Genomic DNA, 25,500 nt, shown 5'->3' with positions numbered 1-25,500 from the left:
CCTGCAATGGGCTGATGGTCTGTCCAGGGTATTTTCCTGTCTTGCACCCAGCACTGCTAGGATAGGCTCCAGCACCCTGTGAGCACAAGTTGGACTGGGCAGGTTTGAAAATGTATGTATGGATAACTGGCAAACAATCACGAATGGATGGATGAAGAGAAGGATCAAAAATAATTGAGAAATGACCCCGTTTTCTAGGAGGGGTTCCTAACAATAGCAATGATAATGAGGTGAGAGTTGATGTTTCAATAACAAGGGATTCCAGCTACCTGCCATGCCAGGGGTTCGACTCATCCTTTGCTCAGCCCTTCCTTCAGACCGGATTGCTAGAGAGAAAGGGAAACACAGGAGAAAAGCACAATGAGCTCTAAAACGTCACATTACCACAGTGCTAAAAGCTTGGCAGGGCTCAGAGGCGAAGCTGCTCTACTACTACGGTATACCACATACAATACTAAGGACCTCAGCAAAACATTACTACACAATGTGGATAGAATTCTAAAGTATTTGTTCCTCTATTAAATTTCAGTTTATTGTAATTACTAAGGAACAAGAACTGACAGACTCCTGTGTTCCTAATGCGCTGACTCAATCCTCAGCACCTACACATTACTGCAGCGCCGAGTTTCAATTCAAATATAAATGAGGTAACCTCTTCTGACAAAGCAGTTGTGCAGGAAAGTGCCAGGTGGGTGGAAGGCAGGAGGCAGAGCTGCGTATTTATGAAGCTGGAAGGGCCTTCGCCGGTACTGAGGCACGGAGTTTGGTACAACGTGAACACAACCAGCCTGAGCTTCTCTTTCTGCTCTTGATGAACTTCTTTTCAATTTGACACTCTGCTAGCAGACCTTGGGTGGCAACCATACATCGATGCAAGAAATAACTTGTGCATTTCTTAAACACTGAGAATATCCATTTAAGTGCCAATGACAGAAAGGAATTTAGATTTCTAGCTAGGCTGGAATATTATTTACCATTTCATCTGGAATGTTTTTACTGTACAACTGAGGTGATGAAAAGGCCACCATGAAGTGCCCACCTGCAGGCTTGGCCCCCATAAATTACACCACTCATTGAGGGGAGCTAAGCTGAAACCTGTGAGACGCTTCTCAGTCCAGGAGAACAGCAGCCTGAACCTACGAGGATGAAAGCACACACAACATGGAGGTGCGGTGTGGTACCGTTAACACACTAACAGTTAAAAGAGGGGCTTCTGTGATGAGAAGGTGGATTCTCTTTACCCCGGAAAAAGACAATAAAGAAAATACACCTTGGGTCATTCGTCATTTTTAAGAAGTGCTAAAAAGACCAAAATCAAAGGCCCTCCAACAGCCTGACGTGGTTTCTCTGCTCTATAAGGACGAAGCAGCTCTGCCTGGGCCACTCCATCGACATTCCTTTTTTAAGACATTGCTTGCTATTGTTAACGGCGACAACTATCATTGATGGCATAACACAATCTAACAGTTGTTACTTATGATGCTTCCAGTTGCCAGCTTTGAGTCGACTTTATATAAACTAATGAATTCAGGAGATTAATTAGGGGAAGGACATCAGTTTAGTGTCAGTGTCATTTTGACTTTGTTTCTGGCTCTTTCGTGTTTTTCCAGTATTCAGGCCCCTGCCAGTCTTAATGAACTTTCTTAATTTCAAGAATATTTTCTTTATCAATGGGGCCTTTGATTTGCCTTCTACTTTCCAGGCACCACAGCTTGAAGGAAGCCCCAAAGGAAGGAGTAACTTTAACGAGAGCCAATCAGAATCATGTCAGCTGATTTGGGGAAAGGCGAAGAACTCGGGCACATGACTTGAAATGGGATTGCTTTAATCTGGGCACAGTTAAGACCCAAATGGCATTAAGGCAATTAGGCCTAGAAGTTATTTCTAAAGATACAGTATATACCTCTATACACACACATACAAAATTGTATGTTCATTTATTATCAAATAATGACACTGTACTTGAATAGTTTTTCTTATTTTCATTTTTCAGGCCTTTTGACCTTTGCCCTTTACATGTATGTTCATCTGTGTCATATACGGCCTTTTCAACTCATTTCAAATGCTGAGTTTGTTGTGGGCATCATTAGGTCGTCACAAACCAGCCAAGAACATACAGGCGTCCTATGGACAGTGTTTAGGGAAGGACCGGGGAACACTGGATCAGCCAGGTGGCACTGCCATTCACAATGCATCCCATAAACCAGCGTTTCTCAACCTTTAAGTATTTGCGACCTGAGTTTTCATAACAGTTTTAATTGCGCCCCCCCTTACGTTTTTTTGAAAGGAGCCCACTAATACCAATTTGTTCTTTTTTAATTAATGATATATCATAGATGTATATTTTATTATACCTACTTAACTTTTATCGACATTTATCTAACTCTAGATTTATTTTTCTAGTATCAGAATGTAGTTTAAGTTCATTTGTTTTGGTTTCAATTGATGTATTTTTCATATTTTCGATTCTTGATTTCTTTTTTTCAAATCAGCAGGGGGTGCTCATCCTGTGGTCTGTGTGTGGACCCCAATGCCCCAGTGCAGTGATGGGGACGCTGTGCGATAAAACATATGACACCATCCATCGGATGAGATGTAAAACTGAAGTCCTGACCCTCTGTGGTCATTAAGGATCCCTGGGCGTCTTCTGAGAAGAGTAGCGTTTATCTTGATGTCCTGGCTCTGGCTAAGTTGCCTATTCTGGCCCCCTCATCATACCCCCATCTCTAATTGGCTCACTCTCACCTCTTCACCACCTAATAGCTAATGCGTGGTGAGCGCAATGACTCAACAATGGCTGCCATCGCATCATCCAGGTGAATGTTACATATTGGTGGTGGCTGAAGAGGTTCGCCTCTAAGTGCTTTGAGTAGTGAGAAAAGCGCTATATAAATGTAATCAATTAGTATTATTACTGTTATAAGTATAAATTACTCCGCCAGGGCTGCCCTTTGTCACCGCTTCTGTTCATAACTTTTATGGACAGAATTTCTAGGCACAGCCAGGGTGTTGAGGGGGTCCAGTTTGGTGGGCTCAGGATTGGGTCACTGCTTTTTGCAGATGATGTTGTCCTGTTTGCTTCATCAGGCCGTGATCTTCAGCTCTCTCTGGATCAGTTCGCAGCTGAGTGTGAAGCGGCTGGGATGGGAATCAGCACCTCCAAGTCAGAGACCATGGTCCTCAGCCAAGAAAAGGGTGGAGTGCCCTCTCAGGGTTGGTAGCGAGATCCTGCCCCAAGTGGAGGAGTTCAAGTATCTCGGGGTCTTGTTTACAAGTGAGGGAAGAATGGAGCGTGAGATCGACAGGCGGATCGGTGCGGCATCTGCATTAATGCGGGCGCTGCATCGGTCTGTCGTGGTGAAAAAGGAGCTGAGCCGTAAGGCAAAGCTCTCAATTTACCAGTCGATCTATGTTCCTACCCTCACCTATGGTCATGAGCTATGGGTATATGGGTAGTAACCGAAAGAACGAGATCGCAAATACAAGCGGCTGAAATGAGTTTCCTCCACAGCGTGTCTGGACTTTCCCTTAAAGATACGGTGAGAAGCTCAGAGTAGAGCCGCTGCTCCTCCACATTGAGAGGAGTCAGATGAGGTGGCTTGGGCATCTGATCAGAGTGCCTCCTGGACGCCTCCCTGGTGAGGTGTCCCTGGCACGTCTAACCAGGAGGAGGCCCCGGAGAAGACCAAGGACACGCTGGAGGGACTATGTCTCTCGGCTGGCCTGGGAACGCCTTGGGATTCCCCTGGAAGAGCTAGAAGAAGTGGCCGGGGAGAGGGAAGTCTGGGCATCTCTGCTCAAGCTGCTGCCCCTGCAACCCGATCTCGGATAAGCAGAAGACAATGGATGGATGGAAGTATAAATTAATCATATTTTTGGAGTTGCACGGCTCTAGTCAAACCTGCCATTAATTATCTAGTTAATTCAAATCTTTTTCACAATTTTATTAATTTCCCTGCTTAATTTCTGTGTTAATCCTACACAAATATATACAGTGGAGCTCCCATTTTATTATCAACGCTCACGTTTAATGACGAAGCTGCAAACAACAAACTTAAAGATCTATTTCTTGACTTAGCTTTTCATCAAATTCATTTGTAGGTCTCTTGTCTTGCTAAAAGCCCGTGGCCTGAATCGATCATATCAGGTTAAACCATCCACTGTCCGAGTACATCCCATTAACACCAAAAGAAATGAACTTCCATTGAACGTGTTTAGGAAAATGACTCACAAGTTGGACGTCTGGGTGCAGTGGAGCCTGAGCTGGTCATTGAAGTGGAGCTCTCATCGCGGTCTGCTGGTGGGCCACGTCGCGTCGTGAGAATGGAGGATGGTCTTGGAAGAGATGACCGTTTCTCTGGGCTCTTTGTGGTGCCATCCTGACAGGAAAAAAAAGACAAACCTGAGAGACTGGCAGTGAAATAGGAGTATACCCATCATGACAAAAGACTGTGCCTCTCACAAGTTCGTAAAGCTCCATGGAGAATGTGGAGCGAGTGGTAGCACAAAGCGGACTAAGTGCTGTGATCCTACTGGGCTAACGCTCAGATGTGTTGGCCACCTTTAAATGTCTGAGGTGACCCGACTTATTTGGGGTGGAAGAGGGAGGCCAGCAGTGTGCACAGACCTGAGCGCTGAGCGTGGGTATAGAGGCAGAAACTGAGAGCTTCAATAGTTTGACTTGTACATAGCGTCTGGTCAAGATTTGTGAAAAAGTGCCAAATCACTGTGTGTAACAAACAGAGTTGGTGTACAGGTCCGTTTGAAAGCCGCACTAAAGTTTATCCACTAAAATGACAGCAAGTTTCTGTTGTAATGATAAAAATTAAGCATGTGATTCATTTGGCCCAAAATTCCTTTCAGAGTGCCTGGATGTTTAACTTTGCCTTGTCTGTTGTTTGATATTGCGATAAGAAAAGCTTGTTTGGAGAAGTGAGGCTCCAGCTTTCATTATCATCAGTCAGTTTCAGCTATCTAGTCAAGTAGAAGTCCCAAGAAAAGCAAACGAGGTGGTACAATCTGCACACCAATTGCACACTATGTCACCGAGATTGTCCAAAATACCATCAAGCCAATGTTTGCAGATCCCAAAAATCCTGCTCTCCACCACGCTAACAGGAAATGTATCCCATTTGTTTGTGGTTCTTTGTGTGGAAAGCAAACTTTCTAGTGCCCTGAAGGCGTTTCCAGCCGTGTCCCTGTGTTCTTGATGAAGTCATTTTAAAGTCACCGCCTCGATCCACTGGACTGACTCCCTTCAGAATTTTAAGCACTTCAATCGTATCCCCTCTAAACCTTCTTGAACTTCTTGAATCTCTCCTCATAAGTCATCCTTGTACCTCTCAGTCCTCCAGTCAGCCCAGTCGCTCTCTTCTCTAGCGCTGCTATGTCTTTTTTGTAATATGGACGACCAAAACTGAGCACAGTACTGCAGGTGAGGCCTCACTAGTGCGTTGTGTAACTGTCTGGATGTGGATAATCACCTTCTCATAAGATTTACTTTCAAGTTTCAGATCCTCCCATGGTCTAGTCAAATTTCACATTTTTACTTCCTACTTGTTCTGTTTTTCATTTCTTTATATTCAATTTCATCATCGACAAATGTGCATAAGGCTACATGCTGTCCAAGTCTCTCTGTGATCATTTAGCTGATTCTCCATTACCTGCCCTTCCACCCACCAAGTTGAGCAACATCTGCAGACTTAGCCAGCTTATTGAATCTATTTTGGAGCTGATTGTTTATTTATGTACATTAAAAAGAGCAGCTGGACACCACTTCTGACATCACCTGATTCTAAAAACGTTCCTCTCACTGCTACACTTTACTTCCTGTGCTTGAGCCACTTTGGTCAACACCTACAGACTACGCCCTGAATGTCTTAAGAGGAGGCCACCGGGCAGAGCAGCCAGCTGGCCATTGTCTACTCTACTGCTCGTTTGTTTTTCTCCATAAACTGCGGGCACCCTCTTTTCCTATGGCATCTGCAAGTCTTCGGCCTGGTCTTGCATTTAACGCCCTGTGCATCATTTAACGATGTCAAAGGTGCAATACACACAAACTCTGAGTGTCACAGCTCAGTTACAAAAGAAGGTGTAATGCATGTGGTGCGTCATAAACAGAAGAGACCACACTTGTCTAAGTCAGAGAGGTTAGACTGCTGGCGAGGTGCCACTCTACATAACACTCTTCATAGCCCAGCTACGACTCGCCTCCTGCGGGCACAGTTTAGAAAACAACACAATAACACACAAGGAACGTTTCTGGTAATGCTAAGTCCAACATCCATGAAGCCTTTAAAACTAAGACAGCGCTCTACAGAAAAAGGTCACTGAAGGGCTACTGAACTAAGGAATGAGACACAGGGCAGACTCCGCTTACCTTCAATAAAACATCACGCATGCGGCGGTCCCTGGGCCCCGCTGAGGATGGCCGAGCAGAGTAAAGGTCATGGTCAAGGAGAGCGCTCTGTTTAGTGAGTGAACATGCTGAGCTGGGCCGTGGAGGGAGCAGAGACACAGCACAGACTCTAGAGCTTGGAATCTTTGTTAGTGATGTTGAGGAGAGACTCTAGTAATGTTAGACATAAGCACAAAGGGAAACAGACAATGGAGCGGGAAATTGGATATAAAAAAATAAAAAATGATAAACATGACGAAAATCAGCAGGAATGGGATACAACAAAGGAACAATAAATACCAGCAAAAAATACAAAGCAGGGCTTGGAAAAGAAGAAAATGCACTCATTGCAGTTAGTCCAAATGAAATATAGAATTGAACTGAAGATAACATGAAATGTACAGAATAACACGTAGCGGTACACTTTAGTACACAAGCCAGGCATCTGGAGCCATCAGCTGCACCAGTAATAGGACAAAAAATATTAAAATGTAGCTGTTCCAAACAAAAAGACTGCATGGGACACAACAGAAGAAGAATAAAACAGGCACACTGTACATTAATAAAGGAATGTGATGATTCAAACATCAACCACGTAAATGGATCTAATAAAATGGCTGGCTGTCATGCGCCACACGCCACTGTACAGTGGTACCTCTGGTCACGATCGTAATTCGTTCCAAAACTCTGGACACGACCCGATTGTAATTTCCCCATAAGATTGTATGTAAATACAATTAATCCATTCCAGACCGTACCAACCTTATGTAAATATATATATATATACTAGACAAAGAGCCCGTTTCGACAATGTAAGATGAAACGGGCACGAGTTTGTGTCAGCAGTGTATGAAGAACAAATGATAAGTCACGAAGAAGTTGTTTTGTAATGATTGTAGTCCGCTTTACTCATTACTGTACAGGCTTGTACTGTTAGTTGATGAACCTATACTCTAATATTGAATGATGAATGTTCCAGTACAATATGGAATAGTAATAAGTATAAGCACCACAAACCTGATATAGGTGTACTGAATGAATGCGTAATCGAATCAGAATGCATAATTAGGCCTCGAGCTGTAGTCAAAATCGCCTTTCAGGCCTCTAGAGCTTTAATTGAAGTCGCCTTTCTCTTTGAATTTTCGTGGCCATAAATCCGCTGCCTGCTGCGATGTTGGTCTCGTAAGGTTTTTCGGGCAGCTGCGCAGAAGGCTTCGGACGGACGTGAGTGAGTGAGTGAGTGAGTGAGGAGGCTGGCGAATTATGTATTAAGATATATGTATTTTTTAGCACAAAAATAGTTAATTATACCATAGAATGCACAGTGTAATAGTAAACTAAATGTAAAAACATTGAATAACACTAAGAAAACTAACATTGTAAGAGTTGGTGCTTGACCCTTATCAACCGCTCGATGTTTTAAGCACAGGGAAAAAAAATGAAATGCCACTTCTCTTGCGAAACTGTTCACACCATCCTCTACTGGCTTTACATTCCTCACCTGCGCCGCTCGAAGAAGGATTTTTTTTTCAGCAAATCGCCATGAATCTTCCTGGCTTTTGCACATACGATCGCCTTGCTTATGCTATTAACTGCAAGTTGCTTTTCGTTCAGCCACACTAACAACAGTTTTTCCACCTCTTCCAGCACTTGAGGCCTCTGCTTGGTTAACATTATAAATCCTTTTGCAACATCAGCTGCTTTGTTAGGCCCTGTATACGCAAACAAAACAAAATGGCAAATCATTGGCGCGTACGAACGTGTGTAGGGAAACTGGCCGCCAGTGTTTTTGTTCGCCACCAGAACGTGTGGTCGTGAACAGATGCAAAATTTTGTGAAACTTTTTGATCGTAACCCGATTTCTATGTGTTTGGAAACATTGGTGACCAGAGGGTCTACTGTATTTGTTTTCATGTTGTACTGTGTTTTTTTCATTTTTCATTAAATGATCTGATTGCAATTTCTGTTTCAAGTTGTTACACTGAGGACAGATACAAGTAAGAATTTAAATGTGCTGGCTATGTATGGTATATAAAACAATATGCAATGAATAAATCAGATTATATTTGACAAGTATCTTGACAAATGTAGTTGTATATGTAAAATAAATGGTTATGTTCCCTATAAAACCTTTCACATCAAATTGTAAATGATAATTTAGTGTGTTATAAAGATAGAAGATCTGAAGATGAGGAGACATAACCTGGCAGAAATGTACACATAAAGATCAATCAGTCGGTTAGCGGTAACTGAGCAGGCTGCAATCCCTGGTGACTGTCCAGTCTGAAAGCTGGGCCTTGTACTGATGAGTGTGTCGCTCACACGCCTGCTCATAAACAACTGTATTTATATCTTTAGCAACAATACACATCTGAAGTAGACTTCTGTGGCACAGGGATCCCAAAAAGAAGTGTATATAAGCCAAAGCACACTCACTGTGCGAGCTCCAGTAAAACTATTAATGGTACAAATCAGTAAAACCAACCTCAGCCTAAGCCTGCTGGTCATATTAATATTAATGGCTATGCACTTCAGATTGGGTGACAGCCACTGCTTAGGAAAGGAGGGAGCAAGATGGCCACATTTACTCACAGTGATCTTGTCCTTGGGCTGCTGTACAACACTGAGGGGCTGCCGACCTTCAACATGAGCCACAGCTGAGGAAGAAAAAACTTGTCAAGTTAAAATCCGAGACTTCATGAAGAAGAAGAAGAAGAAGAATGAGCAGTGAGAACATGAAACCGAGCACAAGGCAGGGAACCAACTGCGGTAATCCTAGTGTGGCCAGGCCAACAAGGCAAGCAAGTATTAGCTGCTCAATGAAAGAGAACTGAACAAACGTGCTCTTCGGTATTGCACTTTGAGAATACCTCTACACATACACACTCACTCATATCTACTGTATCCAGCACAGTTTCAGGCTATATAGCGAGAGGGACATGCAAAGATCTGTTGTATATGGCTATGGCAGGTGTAGTGATTGAACACTTACCTGTACACCATGTAGCTTAGCCGTAGTAAACGCACAAATGTGAGTGTCAGATGCAGTCGCTGACATAGCACATAGTGTAGGACCTTCACTTGTGAATCCTCACTTTCTCTCGTTTATCCCATTCGGTAGACAAGCTTGGCATTTGTTATGGCGTGACTGTCACGTGATGGCCATAAGCGGCATCTATTGTCATCGTAACAGTTCTTAGCATTGGACTCCCAGTTGTTACTTAGCTGCACACAGCACACCTGAAGCCATCTGTCAACCTACTGAGCTGAACTGCTTTGAATACGTGGAGAGACTCGCATTCTCCAGTCGGTGTGTTTTTAATGTACACAAGCACCGGGACATTCTTTACTAATATTAAAAAACATATTTAGGTGGCTTCACCAACACACAGCAAAGCCCATCCACAAACACATAAAAAGACCAGGTTACCATGGGAACGTGCGCAAGCAAACCCTTAATGCATCCATCCCGAAGCATGGTCATGGCTGCTGCCAAACAAAAAGATGCAATTAAAAAGCCAAAGCATCCACAAAATACAAAAACAAAATTCAGCAACTAAAGGCAGAATCACTTACAAATGACAAAAGCTTGGAAGAAAACTCCACAGAAAAAAATGCAAATACAAAAAGCAGCCCGGAGCTTTCTAACAAAGACCACAAAAAAGGCACACAAAGCAAGCTGAAAAGGAACAAAACAGAAATGCCAGCAATGAGCTCCGGATGTCCATGTTTGCCAGCCACATTGCAGATTGTTTTGCTTTGAATTCATAAAGTTCACCTGTCGGTTTCCGCTTAGCCGATGGGTGGTGCTGAGCTGGCCTAGGGTATCTGACCGCTGGTTTTAAAATGATTTTCCGAGATGGAGACCGGGTCTGAGTGTCTGATTTTTTAGTAAGTTCAGCCTTCTTAAACACTGCTATAAGAAGGAGAGATAAAGTCAGACAGAGCAAGGAAACAACAGGACACAAAATGGCTGATGACACAATGCAGATAACCCCCACACTGCAACCAGTTTCCCATTAGTGCTGACAGTGAACACGAGCAGCCCAGTCGTCCGGCAGACCCTTTCTTTATGGTAGCCAATGTGTGCCAGTGATGCGGCCCCGGCTAGTTAGGTCACCCGCACGCCTTACTGTCCTGATTCAGACTGAGGCCGTGCCAGCGGTTGGTATTCCAGTACACACAGTTAGAGTCGTTGAGGCAGGTGAAGGAGGAGGACGACGATTAGCCAGGCCTATTCTACAGGCTCCTTCTATTTTATCTACAAAATAATCCTGAATACACCGTGTTAAAAAAAAAACAAGCTCTACTGTCACATTCAGAATTTAGGCGAAGCGACAGGCTGACTTTAGGACCGTTCAGGCTGACTTCAGCTCACTCGGACGTCTTGTCATTTTTGAGACTTTAGTGGCCAGACAGACGCCACTGTCACTGACTAGCGAGGGAGTAGGCCTGCATTACAGTGACAATGGCTGACAAGTTTTGCTCGCGATCTTCTCACGGTATTTGGTTTATTTATCAGTCTGGGCCTTTAATTGGTGGAGTTAATTCAATGGTTTTAAATTTAAAAACAGACCGTGTTACATGTTGTTGCTATTCTTAGATTATGTGATTCAGGCAACGTCACAAGACGTGAAAACGGATTTGAAAATCAGATCACAATGACGCCTAGACACGGGTGCTGCCTATGACTTCATCTACCTGTGTGGCTTCATTAACAATCACGTGACTTTGACTTCAGTAGATCTGAAGTATTTGACATAAATGTCTGTGTGTGCAACTTCCTACTTCATTTACAGTAAATATTCATGCAGTCAGTGCAGTGACCTGTGACATGAGTTCAAATATTTTAATTATTGTAATTCTGTACTTTATAAACTGATTGTTTTGTGTGGATATATACATGCTACGTCATTTTGTGCTTTCTGTCAATGTTTTATTTTTATAAATCATTAGGCCTGTCCAAGGAAGAATATTACACACAAATAAAAGGGAAAGGAACGTGTCCTGCAAAACAGGCAAGGACGGACATTTCTGACATTTGAAACGCTCTTTCTTTGATAGGACTCTAGCTTACATCACACTCTACTTTCATGGTTATGATGCTTTACTTTACACAAACAAGATCTCTAATGACACGGATCTGCTGCACTGGTTTGCCTGCCTCTTCTGCTGTCACAGGCCCACGGTCTTTAGGGAGATGCTAACAAAACACCCCCAAGATGGCAGAGATCAGATAAAGGAGAACCTTGAAAGCTCCTCATGGCTGGGGCAGTTGGGTTCAACATGAAGAAGATGCATGGAGTCACTTCTTGGTCCCACTGCATGGGAGGCGAAGGGAAGAAGTTGGGCACAAATTCAGTCAGACGACGGGCATGAAGAGGAGAGTCTCATAAGACTCTAATGATGAAGCCTGCCTTTTGGGACATGGAATGCCATTGTGATGGTGGGCAAAGGGCTTTGGCACCCGTAGGAGATTCAGAGATTCCTACATACCAGCCACATCCAGCGCTAGCTACAGATACCAGGTTACTCAATGAGGGTGGTCTCCCTCTCTCTCTATCCCCTGATCATGGGAGAGGCTTACAGGCAGGTTGTGGGAATGTTGGCAGAGCTCTGGTTGGGTGCTGTACATTGGGACTTTCCACCAGTGGATGGGCAGGTCACCCATGTCTACATTATTGTGGATTACAAATATCAAACACCACATTTTAACACAAAACTGGCCTTACTGTATTGTCCTTACCATGCCATTTTACAGACAGGTGCGCATTTGTCACGTGATCTCCTCTTAGTAATGGACCAGTACAGGTGGATGAGGCCTCTGTGAGGCAAACGCTGGAGTGCAAAGGGGACTGTATGGGTGCCCAAGGAAGGATACGTTTAACTTTCACCCTCTAGAAGAGCATCTCCTGTGGACACGGAGACTGAATAAACTTGTTTAAGAACTCCATACTGGAGGCAACAGCAAGAAGCCGTGGCTGTCATGGTGGCAACCCTCTGACCTACTGATGGATATAAATGGCTGGAGATGTTTCAGGCTACAAAGGACTTCTACGTAATGTCAGCAGGCAGGTCTCTGGACATTGCTGGAGAGGTACCAGCAGATCAAAAATGCAGCAACTGCAGCAGCAGACATCATGTACAAGGGGTTTGTTTAATAAGGCCACAGAGTGGGGCCAGCCTCCAGGAAGTTCATGTCAGGCAGCTCTCCATCATTGTGTACTTATCATGGCTACAGTGTCACATGAGCTGATCCACAAGACGGCGGCTTTCTAAAGCACACAATGCCATTCCCATCCTTTGCACTTGCTACAATGGCACTTTGTGGGCTGACCAGCTGAAACTTGTCACAAGTGCAGCTCTTTGTCGTGTTTCATCTCATCAGCAGAACAGCACATAACTAGAGGGCAGTGAAAAAGATGAAAATCAAGCGGAGCTCATCAAAAATGTAAATACACGGTACAGGCTGTAGGTTTTTCTAGGAAAAAAGTTTCAGATTGAAGAGGGTTATCTTCATTGAATCAGAATCACAGCCCACCCCCAAAAATGGTGTGACATAAAGAAAATGGCTACCACCCTAATGACCAAGGAATAAAAAAAACAAAAAACGAATGTTTAGTAACAAAAAAAAAAAAACAAAAAAACAAACTCCCCCCCCCCATTACAGTGATCACCAACATGAACACAAAATGATGACATCAAGAATTCTCTGGTCTCAGGAACCTTTTTTCTTCTTTGTGTCATCCCTTGGGACCGAACTCGGCTCCTTCCTGGCTGCTTTCCTTTCAGGAGTGGACACTCGGCCCTTCCCCCTACTCACTGCCTTGTCCTTAGGGTGCTTTTCCACGGAGGGCCTCCTAATTTCAGGGCTCTCCGTTTTGGGAATGGGTTCGATCTTTTCAGTCATGATGCTCCTGTCGTCATCTGCAGTTCAGAAGGAGCAAAACACGAGACTCATCGGAGGGCACTGGACAGAAACACTGCTGTCGGAGGGTGCTGGTTAAGTATTCAGAAATGGTTCACACCCACACAAGACAATTTATAGCTGTACGTATTTAGCTTTTCTAAAGACATATTAAAACGTTATTGAGTGCATTGATTCCTTCCGTAAAAGTAAATATACCGTCAGTAGCAAAAACTACTGCAGAGGAATCGAAATGCTATAAGATAACGGACAATGCATTACACACTGCCTATCCATTAGGGATCCCAGCACTTGCTAAGTGGACGGGCAGATTAAGCGCTAAGCAACAGGCTGGACCTCTTACTGTTTAGACAGGAATGGCTACGTTTGCTCTTACTGCATCTCACCATTCCAGGGTTACAGTAGCATGCACTGAAATTGCTAGAAACCTATGACAGCCATCATGATGGCCACCAAGTGACACATTAGTCATCATGCAATTTCTGCTTCCAAAGAAATATTAAGAGACAACAAGACTAGGCTGTGAAAATCATAGGCTGATAATAAATGAAAGCGCACCTTGAGTGTCCACCCAGGCACTGTCAGTATCCAAGATGGAATCATCTATGGTAGTCTCATCTCTGTAGTCATCATACGTTTCTGTCCTGCATTCAGTTAGTTGCTCTTGTTCCTTTTCTGGGGTGGAAGGGACCACTGAGGTTTCTTCGGGACTTCTAATGGGTAATTGTTGTTGTTGTTGTTCTTCTTCATCTTCTTCTTCTTCCTCCTCTTCCTCTTCCTCATCTGGCTGAACATTCATATCTCCAGGAGTCTCGTGCAGTTGCTCTGGCTCAGCTGGTGTAGAGAACCGAACACTGTGGCAAGACTCAATGCCTTCATCAATAGTCTGGACAACGGTAATGAAATCGTCTTCTACAGTAACGACCGATTCAATAATGCCCCTTGTTTCCAGATTCTGAGGCTCAAGGCTTTCATCAACATGAAGAGGTTCTTGTGCTTCCTTGATTACTTCTTCAGGCTCCTCTCCAACTTCTATTGAGTCTTTTTCATCCACCAGCTCGTCTTTCTCCTTGAAAAGATGTTCTGCTGCTTCTTGACTTTGTAAGGCTGCATTAATGGCCACTGGAGCAGCTTCTGCTTCCTGCTCCAACACTCTGGGCAATTCTTTTTCAGCTGCCTCTTGCTCTGCAGGTATTTCTTCAGTTGATAGTTTTGGCTCCTTTGCCTTACTGTCTTCTCTTTCAGTTGACACTGACTTTTTAACTGAGGGGGCTTGAGCTTCGTCCTTATTTGAGCCGAGAATGCCCATAAGTTGGTAGGCATCTTCAGCATCTGCTTCTTCATACGCTTCTTGATGCACCAAATCTGGCTTCTCTTTCATTTTATCCTTAATTTCTTGTACTTCTTGGGCTTCAGCAGAGGTTCCTGCTGTATCACCAGTTACTTCTAGTTCTTCCGATATGACCTCTGTGCCAGTTTCTGCTTTAGTGGCGGGATCTAACTGTGCCTCGATGTTTTCTGCATCCCTGCCCATTGCTCCTTCCTCCTCTGAGTCGGTTTTCATTGTCAGTGGAGGTACTGAAGCAGCTGGTGAAATGCCATCCTGCGCAGTGTCTTTTTCTACAACTTCTGGAATTGGTACTTCCTGCTCCTCCACCTGTGGGAATGTTTGCACCTGGGGAGAGGCTTCAGAGTCAGACTTGACCGCAAAAGGTTCCTTTTCCTGTTCTTTTTCAACACTGCCACCCATGCCTTCGCTTTCGGCTGTAGGCTGCCTGCCCTTGACATCACAAGGGGCTTCCTGCAAGTCATCTTCCACTTTGGTCTCCAGTTTTTCTTCCATCTGACCAGGTAACAATTCTCTGTCTTCTTCAGTAATGGGTACTTGTTTGTGGTCTTCCTTCACGGCCGTCTCATCCTGCGCTTTGAGACATTTGTCAGCGTCTTGCCTAACCTCTTCCAAAACGGGGGTAGTAAAGATCTGGGGGGGTGAATCCATTGGACTGTGGACATCAGCAGGTGAAGGCATGGGGCCGGTATACTCATTGAAAACACAGTAGCCAATTTCTTCCAGCTGACTCACACTTCTGGCTGTCTTTTGACTGATGTCTATTAAGCCCATCTGAGCCAAGGTATCTCCTACAAGCGCTGGGACATCAGCTGGGACCGATTTTCTTCGCACAAGCTCTGAATCCATGCTTTCAGACGTCAGCCTTGACCTTGTACCTGCCAAATCCAGCATTTCTGGGAGATCAGGCGCCATTACTGTGCCGTTTTTATAAAAGTCTTTCATCTGCAAGGGTGACCCAGGTGACTCGGGTGCCTGGGGACTTGGGGGCATCTCTGAAGCAGCTTCTGCTGCAGTTAAGCTTGATGACTGGTCTTCCAAAATCAAAGGGGGGAAGACCGGCTGCTTTTCGACTGCCGGAGTGGTCACTGGGAGGTACTCACTCGGTTCATCTAAACTCCCACTAGTGAAAGACAGAATATCAGAGGCCAGTGGTGAAAAGGTTTTTGGTCGCCCATGACCTCCGCTTTGGTTTAGAGATTCTAGTGAGGCTATGGGTATGTTGAGTGAGTAACTACGCTGCTCAAGAGACAACTTGCCAACAGTCAAACGGCCATCGTCCTTCTTCTTGTCGATCACTGGCAGAGCTGTCAGCTCCTCTTGAATCGCTGCCATTTCCTCTTCTGGTTCCAGTTCCTGGCTGTGGCTTAATGTGCTGTAGCTGAGCTGTTGTTCTGAGAGGGTGTCCTTAGATGGATGCAGCTCTGGGATCACTGAACACTCGACAGGAAGGTCATCGTTAACCCAAGGTGGCCTTGAGCTCTGTCTTGCATGGCTTAATTCATAATACCCCTCTCCTTGAATGGTATCTGCCTTTAAGTCGTCTTCGTCATCTTCTTCTTCTTCTTTCATGGCAGAAGTCTCAAAATATGCAGACATCCCTGACTTGTCTTTCTCAAAGGTTTCTAGGTGCATGTCTAAACTGCAAAATGGCTCACTTTTCTCATAGAGTGACTGATGAACGTCAGTTCCAGATAACTCTTTATCGGCAGGCCCTAGCTTTGGCGAGGGAGCCTCCATCGCTTCCTCTGTACATTCCTTTAGCTTTTCAACGTGACTATCTTCTTTAATATCCTCTTTACTTGATGCCGGGGAAGGCTGTATTAAATCTTTATCTTCCTTCTCAGTAGAGGATGTCAAACACTTGGGATCAGCCATTCCCTCGCTGTGTTCTGCTGACTTCCTTTTTTGATCAGAAGTCCATAGTATGCTCTCCTCTTCTTGGGAAACTTCTGCTGTGTCTAGAATGGTTGCTTCTCCGGACAACATTTCCTTGCATCTCAATTCGGCTTCTTGTTTGTCTTTGCTTTTGTCCACATGAGTGCTGAAAGACAAACCTTCATCAGCTGGTTTGGAGAATGAAAGTAGAGCATCTTCAGCTTTTGGAGCTGGATCAGGTGCTCCTGGTTGACCTTCTTGCAAAACGTCCGACTCCCCCATGGCTAATACATCAGTCTTTTCAGGTGTCTTTTTCTCACTCGACACTTCAGATGTTTGTAGCTCGAGATTGTTAGACTCACTAGAACTTGGTGCGAATGACTTATCTCTGGTCTGGGAATTGTCCTTGAGACCAACAAATGATTGCGCAGGTGCACCCTCAGTATCTTTGATTTTCTTTGCCCCCTCGTCATAATCTTTCTCTTGAATGCTTACTGGGTATTCACTGGGAGGAGTCACCTGTGGTTCATCTGTGGCAGAACTGATCACTGATGGGGCTTCTTTTAGTGAAGTAACTGCGGCGTCTGCAATCTGAGAGTCTTCCGCACTGCTTTCCTTCTCAGGACCTGCAGAGGGCTTAGCCTCCAGTTTTGGTTGCACTGGCGTACTTTTTTCAATATCCTTTTGATTTGTGGTCACAGGAGAGGTCTGCTCAGTGCCTCCCCCATGTTGGCTCTGCATATCCATCTTCACGTCTGTAAGCAAATCTAAAGTAGTCTTGTGTGGTACGCACAAGTCATTGAATATATAAAGAGCAGGTCTCCAACAGTAATGCATAGTTTTACACACAGGAAAAGAAAGGCATGAGTGAATGACAACACGGCGATACAGACGGAACTCAAAAATGAGCAGAATGCCAATGAAAATGAGCAAAGCTGCCAAGTGCGAGGATGAATAACCAAATGAATGAATACAAAGCAGCCACATAAGCCAGGGAGGACGGTGACTTTCGAACTGCAAGGCACTCTACTTCAGTCGGTGACAGCTTTGTTCCATCGTCATTAGGATTGGGAAAACAACAGCATGCTTTTCTTGACTTCAGCGAATGGCAAGTCTCCTTTGAAATAATTGTTTTGTAAAATCTACGTCACTGTGGTAAAAAGGGTTTCAGTCCTGGGGAGCTCACTTGCTGAGAGTAACTTGGGTTATCTGTTTCATCTGAAAGGTCCTTCCTCGATCAAAAAACATAATGAAGTTGCCAGTGTTAGTGGCCACATGACCTCGGGGACGTCACATGTACACGTCTAAGGGTGAACTCCTGGATTTAATTTGCAGGGCGTGAATGAACAAGCAGGGGGGGCTTTGGGGCTCTTTTATACAGAAGGACTGCTGACAGCTTTCGATACATTTAGCATTTCAAATGTATAATTATTAGTATGTTACAAAGTGTATTTAGAATATAACAAGCTATAAATCAGACCAATCTAGCTGTATTATATTCAGAGATATTTACAAATTAGCCTCAATATTAAAGGGTCCAAAGAATGTGCATGCATATGGTGAGAACTCTTGACACTTCATTGGAAGAGGACTGAAGAGCTGAAGGGTACCAGCATCTCGTCCTGCTCCCTGCGGTGTAGACCACGGTGGTCAGCATTGCACTGCCATCCCTGCCACACCACATGCGGTGTCGGTAGAAGGTGACAGGCCCAAAGAGGTGCCTAATGTGAGGAGGGCCTGCTGCAGGGTTACGGTCGCTGCCCACAGCTCCAGCAACATTGTTTGGACAGAAGTTGTTGTTTCTTGCTGTTGGTCTTCTTTCTTAACAAGTGTGCTCATATGCAGGCCTATATACTCAACATACTACATATGGAAAGGAGATCATAGGGCAGCTTTTGTCTACTATATATTTTGAGAATCACTTTTACTATTACTGTTGTTTTTCAAAATTCTAAGGATCAGGTGACAAAGCTACAAGTGGGAAAATACAGAAATCATCTAAAGCATTGAATTCAAACCTTGGTGTATTCTTTGGTTCCTCTCATTGGGACGTCGTGTAAATAGCTATGTCTCTACTACTGAGAAAATCGGACTTCTGTATTCCCACTGCTTCTCTTTACACTCACTGGTGAATCATGTTTTCTCACAATGTGTTACAGAAAAATAAATGAACCACTTTAATAATTCTCCTATTTGAAATAATCAAGTTGTTAATTGCAGCATTTAACTACTTCAGAAGAATACAAATGAAGCTGTGCTCTCCAGTGCTAGCAAGTAAATTCATAGCATGCATTCTAACGCGTTGGAGCATAAGAAGTGTTTGCTGCGTTCCATTTGGCCTGATTTAGTAGTTTTCAAATGAACGTCTTTCTAAGAGGACGTCTGTAGCAGGAGCCCACAAGCACAAGGCCAACAGTGCGCCAATATTATCGTTCTGTACTTCCACCCGTGATGGCGTCAGTGTAAAAGGTCAGAAATGACACAAAGGGTTTTGTCTTTAACTGATCTGCATCTGGAGAAGTTTTGGTAATTTGTCAGAATGCTTTTAGACAAGCAGAAACGAGGAACAGAAAGCTGCTTTCTAGAACCAGGACATTACAGTACGTAAGCACACTTGATTTGTTTGACTTGTTTGTCCTAAAGAACTGCAGTAAAACACAGAAATCTTCAAAACAGAAAGCTGAAAACCTCCCATATAGGATAGGGTAGGTTGGGAGCTCACGCTGATTACAGCATGTTGGCACACCCACCACATGCTGAGCCGCCCGGATTGGGCAGCGGGTGACACCTCCACACCACACTGGAGCAGTGGGAGGTTTATACGGCGGCTGCAGTGCCAATCCTGCCGCCATGCCACAAGTTTTATATGAACAATGCTAATGTAAGAGTGTGACTCAGATTTACAGCAATGAGATTCAGAGTGGCTGGCTACGGGATCTTCATTGAAGAAAGGCAGTTTGGTGTTTGGACATGGAAAACAATGGAATGGCAGCAATAAACATATGCATGATCGGGATAATAAACCAAAGAGAGAAATGAAGCCATTAGGGGAAACAAATAACATTGTCATCATCATCATCATCATCAACACACTGCTACATCAGAAGGCCTTTGTACATAAGAACGCAGAAAGCAGGTGATTCCAAAAAAAGTCAGCAAATTCATCAGCAATGTAGCTGGCAAAAACACAGCAAGCTATGAGTTAAAAGCTAATGAGAGTCGCAGACACAGCAGAAGCATTAGTGGTGCGCTACAATAGCAGCTCATGATTGGTGGAGCAGCACTGAGAACACTCTTTACCACTGGATTCACAGAAATGTATCTAGACATCTATGTACTTTATATATCTATCTGTATATCTATATCTATATATATCTACATGTACACAGAGGAAATGCAAGACATCATCAGTAAATACACAGGTTTTTAATCAGTCCCTTAGCATCAGGCAGATCCTATATGAGGAACTGGCCAACCCACAATTACTTACAAGTCTGAGATGACAAGAGCTACACAGTGGCAACAGCTTTCTCTTTTCTTTTTTAAAAAATAGCTCTTTTTTTAATAAAGAAATCAAGAAAAGCCATTCAAAGTGGCTGCAAGACACACCTTCCTGAGGGGATGTACCCTCCCCTGCCTCGCTGCTTCTCCCGTTGGGCGTCTCTGCTCGCACACACTCGTCACTAGCTGCCTCTGCCCGTGGGCCGGGCCGAGCCTGTGCCTCCCTTATTAGCTCTGCCTGCTTTAAGTGCTCAACAGCAGCGCTAGGCTCATTCTCAGCCTCCTCCCCTCTCCTCCGTTGCTCTTGCTGAACAAGAGCTGCTGATGCTGGCTCCTCTTGCTCGTCTGCTGCTGAAGGTACCTCTATAGTCTCTTCTACTTTGAAAGGGGAAGAAGTGGACACATCAACACTGGGGACAACACACACTTGGGTTACATGGGTCAATAGCAGTGAGATACTTTCAGCTCTGTGAGTGACAATGCTTACTTACGTTAATTAGCCACTTTCTCTCTATGCATATATGCAGGTGCATTTGTTACTCTACATCATTTTCAGCATTTACAACATTTGCTATTGTTCATTGATGGAAATACACAAAGATCAAATCTAAAGGCTTCTAAATCTTTCATTATTTCAAAGAATTTGGTAAAAACAAGAAATAAAGAAAGTAAATTAATGATGAAGACTACCATTTATTTTTTTTTTTTTATGAAGCTGACATCCAGTATTATGTAAATAAACTCTGTTGTCCACTTTGTGCTGCTGCTGCAGAAACGATAAGATGTGAGGAGGTCAATGAGCCAAACCTTCCGATAAGGAGCTTCGACTTGGACCTGCTGCAGGCCCGGGCACTTAGTCCTTCCAGACGCACAGACTTGTGCGCTTTGACAGCTTTCTTTCTGTACCAGCAGCACAAAGTGGGAAATGAGTTCACAGAAACTTACATGTAGATATTAAATGGACAGTGAAAGGAAAATATATAAATATATATAGAAAGAAAGAAAGAAAGAAAGAAAGAAAGAAAGAAAGAAAGAAAGAAAGAAAGAAAGAAAGAAAGAAAGAAAATTTGAATTGCTAGGAGCAGACAATTAAAAGAAATACAGTAAGACATGCTCTGTCTTGAAACAGGTCTGTGAATGAAAAGGTGTTGTCAACATTAAATGACAGATAGAGAGAACAAAAATAATGACAAACTGATGGTCATACAGACGAGCCTCATAAACCGATTGGCTGCTCAGGATAAGTGTGCTTATTGGACACAGCGTGTGCAGGGACATACTGTGCAATGATCTTTGCTATTAAATGTTTACCTAATAATAATTCATTACATTTATATAGCGCTTTTCTCAGTATTCAATGTCCACAAGATGTCCTAAAATAAGAAGTAAATGAGAATTTCTACTCAAGGCAAAGACAGGGGGCTCTTTTCTGGGAAGAGGAATATCATGAGAATCCTGCAGACCCCCTCACTACCCCCATATATCTGGAATTCTGGAGGCGTAGGAATGCAAACGTAGCTGTGGGATTTCTTTGTGGTCAGTCCCACCTTTGGAAGGTACACACAGAACTGAGCTCTCATTTATTTAGAATATTTTTGCACACATATGTCTTATTTTCTTAGGTTGAAACACTGGTTTTAAACCATTTATTTTGATTTAGAATACTTCTTTCCTGTTAAGCAGCATGTGTTGTATCATGAAATATAAAATCTGAATTAATATCTGTCATTTATGCTGAAATGTGCTTGCTGCTTGTGTCACCTGGTGGCCACTAGTATATGTCTTAGCTCATTTAGCAGTCAATGGCTGACCTCTGGCCGAGCAAAAGAGACCAGTGCCATAGCCCAGTGGTTAATCATCTCTCCCTCTCACTCCCTCACAGCAGTGGATCAGACAAAGTCAGACGGCTAACTGTGATGTTACTCCACAGAACAGCCATTAAGGTCAAGACAGTACACTATGGGACCTCAGGAAAACTAGAAAAGCCCTGAACAAACAGCACAATAACAACCTACTCTGTGTGGTACGATTGTTTTTCTTGGGTCCTACCTACTGTATATTCCAACACATGCAAAACAGTATTCTGTATCTATAATCCTTAACCATATTGTTAAATTGTGCGACTGCATTTCTAATAACAACTGCGCTGTATTTGCCTTGATATACACGGTAAGTCTAAATGCTGAATGTTGTGTTTGCCAAAAGTGAAGCCAGCATCTATCTACCAGTCTCCATATGTTATTTCATATGGCCACAAGAGTGTAATGAGCAGACATGGAAAGAACAAACTCTCCAGACGAGTCAGTAATCGTGTGTGCTTCTGATCATGGGGGTCCTCGTTAAAAGACATGGCTGAGCACTTCTGTCAACAGACTGAGAGCAAAAGCAAAAAAAGAGTCTCCTTCAAGAAAAGAACTGGACGTCTATTTATGAAATCTAGGCGTGCGTGTGTGTGTGGGGATGTGTGTGTGTGTATGTGTGCGTGTGTGGGGATGTGTGTGTGTGTGTGTATGTGTGCGTGTGTGGGGATGTGTGGGTGTGTGTGTGTGTGTATGTGTGCGTGTGTATGTGTGCGTGTGTGTGTTGGAGGTTTCATTTGTGCCAGTGTTGCTTTAATCTGACAGTTTCTGCTCTGAGTGGACTATGGCTATCCATCTCTTCTTGGCCTGTTCCCAGTACAATCAAAGGTACTCGGTGCACAACCTGAAGAAGACAAATAACATCACACCAGTAATCCTCTGTCTCTCCAACCCAAAACTGCCAAGACGGAGGTATATTTTGCCATTGCCATGTTAGATACCTTCCACAATTGTGTTTTGTCATTACAGATGTGTAAAATCAGAGGAAATTTATGGTAAAACAAAAAAGAAAATATTTATGAAGAAATAATAAATAAAGGGAATAGGAACAATAAACTCAGTGTTCATTAAATATGTAACTGTTACATCAGGTAGAAAAAGAATGTCATCAACTGCAGCCTAAGGTACTCTTTTAGTTGTCCTCATCATAATCCTCCACTTATGAAAGATATTTGAAACTGCGAGAGCTGAAAGCCTTCCTGTGATCTACAGATCTTGTACATCAGCAGGTCTTTATGAATGAAATAGTCAAATGCAAACAGGATGGCTATGACAAAACCAGTCAGGTGGGATTCTCCAGTGCAGCGGGCTCTTCAAGGTGTGTATTTAGGACTGAGGCACTATTATTATTATTATTATTATTATTATTATTCCATCCATCCATTATCCAACCCGCTATATCCTAACTACAAGGTCATGGGGGTCTGCTGGAGCCAATCCCAGCCAACACAGGGCGCAAGGCAGGAAACAAAGCCCAGGCAGGGCACCAGCCCACTGCAGGGCACACACACACAAACACACACACACACCAAGCACACACTAGAGCCAATTTGGAATCTCCAATCCACCTAACCTGCATGTCTTTGGACTGTGGGAGGGATATTATTATTATTAGTAATATTAATATTATTATTATTTTTTTTTTCCAGTGCAGCAAGTCATGTAAACACCGTAGAGCTTCGTGCAGATAATGGATGCACACAAACAGTATTTGTATTTGCACACTTATGGGTCAAACAGCTGACATGTATGCTTTAAAACAAGCATGGCATACATGTGCTGGTACACAAAAGAATGCACGTGGGCCTCGAACAGCAACTTTCATTTGTGTGGCAGTAACCAGCAAAAGTAGACAATAAAGATAATTCAGTGCCTATTGTAATTTATTTTTAGTATTTCTAAGACAATTTTCAATCCATCAAATAAAAAAGTAATGCTCTTTCCAAAAAGAGCATCAAAGGCAATTAAAAATGAAAAATAAATGTTTTTGATACTTTTTTGTTGTGTGCTAAGGAATTAGTACATAAAAAGGTACAAGCAGTGTGTCTGAACGAATGCATGTCATCTGAAGACTTGACCACCTTAAGAAAAAAGGCCTTTTGCTGGCCGGTGATAAAACCATGCAAGACATACACTTACAGACACAGAAGGAGGACAGGAGAGGAGAGGAGAGGAAGAAAGGAGAGGACAGAAGAGGGAGAGCAGAGGGGGGGGGGGGGGGGGGTTGTAGCAAATGAAAAAAAGAAAAAAAAGAGGAACCATGCGTGGTTCACCTTCAATCTGTCTAAACATGGAAGCTTCCCCACGGGGGGGCGGGCAAGAGTGAGTCCACTCGGAGCTGAATAATGGGTGCTCATAGTATTCGTCATCTGAGTGGTATGGATCATCGTCGGGCACAGACACCGAGATGGAAGGGGCTAGGAACTTGCACCTCTCCCGTGAATTTTTGAAGCGTCGGAGAGGGCCTGCCTTCTCCTCATCCCCTATAACTACAAACAGACATAGGAAGAAAACTGCAGGGAAAACTGAACAGAAATAGACAGGCAAGACACCAATGGACAGACAAGCACAGACATAATGCATATTGCACACATTCTCATTAAAACACTCAGGCATTCACACATTAAAGGGATGGCAGACACATGAAGAAAACTTTGGGGAAAAAACTACACAGAGACTGATGGGCAAAACACATGTTGGATTGGCACAGACACAACCACACACTCACACATGGCTATGGATGGAATCAGCCTTGCTCAGGGATATAGCATAAAGGCAGTCAGCTCATGGCCGATGCCAATCGTGAAGTTCGTAAATTAGCATAAACCACATGTGCCGCTGCCAATGCCGAAAATGACAGCTATACAAATTTGAAATCCTGATGATGAATCCCATTCTTTTACTTGCATCAATTCAATTGATGGTATTTTGCAGATTTAGGAGTACACAGGCCGAAAACTCATGAGAAAAGACTCCCTGTAATTATTCCGTTGGTGAAGATCGGTGATGTTTACCGGAGTACATGACTGAGAGACCTCCAACTGCATTCATCCTAGAGCTCTCCTGTGGAAGCGTTATGGGTATGCTGTGCAGACAGCCATGCAGAAGGAATGACTACGTGTTGCTTTTTGTGTTGATGGTACACTGAAGGAAGCGGAGGTCTCTGAAACACTGAAGTCAGCAGTGACAGTAAGGGCCTCACATCACGATCAAAATCACTCATCCTCTCATCCTGTATGGCAATGTTTCTCAACCTTTAAGTATTTGAGACCCAAGTTTTCATAACAGTTTTAATTGCGCCCCCCTAATGTTTTTTTGAAACCTTAATAAAATTTATTCCTATATTTTTTGCTGCTGATACACCGCTACAAGTTTAAAATTTCCCTACGAATAGCGAAATTACGCCACATATGGCAACATTCACGCCCCCTGTTTTGTTACTTCGTGTCCCACAGTTTGAGAACCATTGCTGTATGGCCAGTTAAGAACATTTGGATATTTGTGTAATAAAACAAGTGATGTTGCTTCCATGGATCTAAGATGGCCATAGAGTTGTGAGTCTTGGTGTGTCAATGTATGACGTTACAGG

General features: G+C 43.5%; 1 protein-coding gene and 1 long non-coding RNA gene across 23 annotated transcripts in view; one reads left to right on the top strand and one right to left on the bottom strand.

Moving 5' to 3' along the window:
- Positions 1-25,500, top strand: part of LOC127528966 (uncharacterized) — a 524,038-nt gene that overhangs the window by 378,904 nt on the left and 119,634 nt on the right. The window lies entirely within an intron of this gene.
- LOC114656450 (microtubule-associated protein 2-like) overlaps positions 1-25,500 on the bottom strand; it is a 128,217-nt gene that overhangs the window by 7,691 nt on the left and 95,026 nt on the right. For 6 of the 17 annotated variants that reach the window (XM_051930933.1, XM_051930923.1, XM_051930929.1 and 3 more), the window contains 9 exons: positions 24,185-24,400; positions 20,161-20,430; positions 13,884-17,306; positions 13,124-13,324; positions 10,176-10,313; positions 8,990-9,054; positions 6,380-6,568; positions 4,232-4,379; positions 270-326 (listed from right to left, as the gene is read on the bottom strand). In XM_051930933.1, coding sequence (XP_051786893.1) covers positions 270-326; positions 4,232-4,379; positions 6,380-6,568; positions 8,990-9,054; positions 10,176-10,313; positions 13,124-13,324; positions 13,884-17,306; positions 20,161-20,430; positions 24,185-24,400 — 4,707 coding nt within the window. The remainder of the gene's footprint in view (positions 1-269; positions 327-4,231; positions 4,380-6,379; positions 6,569-8,989; positions 9,055-10,175; positions 10,314-13,123; positions 13,325-13,883; positions 17,307-20,160; positions 20,431-24,184; positions 24,401-25,500) is intronic. The other 11 variants (XM_051930931.1, XM_051930934.1, XM_051930932.1 and 8 more) reach the window with 8 other exon arrangements.

The sequence above is a fragment of the Erpetoichthys calabaricus genome, chromosome 8, assembly GCF_900747795.2.
Source record: "Erpetoichthys calabaricus chromosome 8, fErpCal1.3, whole genome shotgun sequence".
Lineage (NCBI taxonomy): Eukaryota > Metazoa > Chordata > Cladistia > Polypteriformes > Polypteridae > Erpetoichthys > Erpetoichthys calabaricus.
Note: the sequence above shows the minus strand (reverse complement) of the source record. Positions and strands in the feature narration are given on the sequence as shown.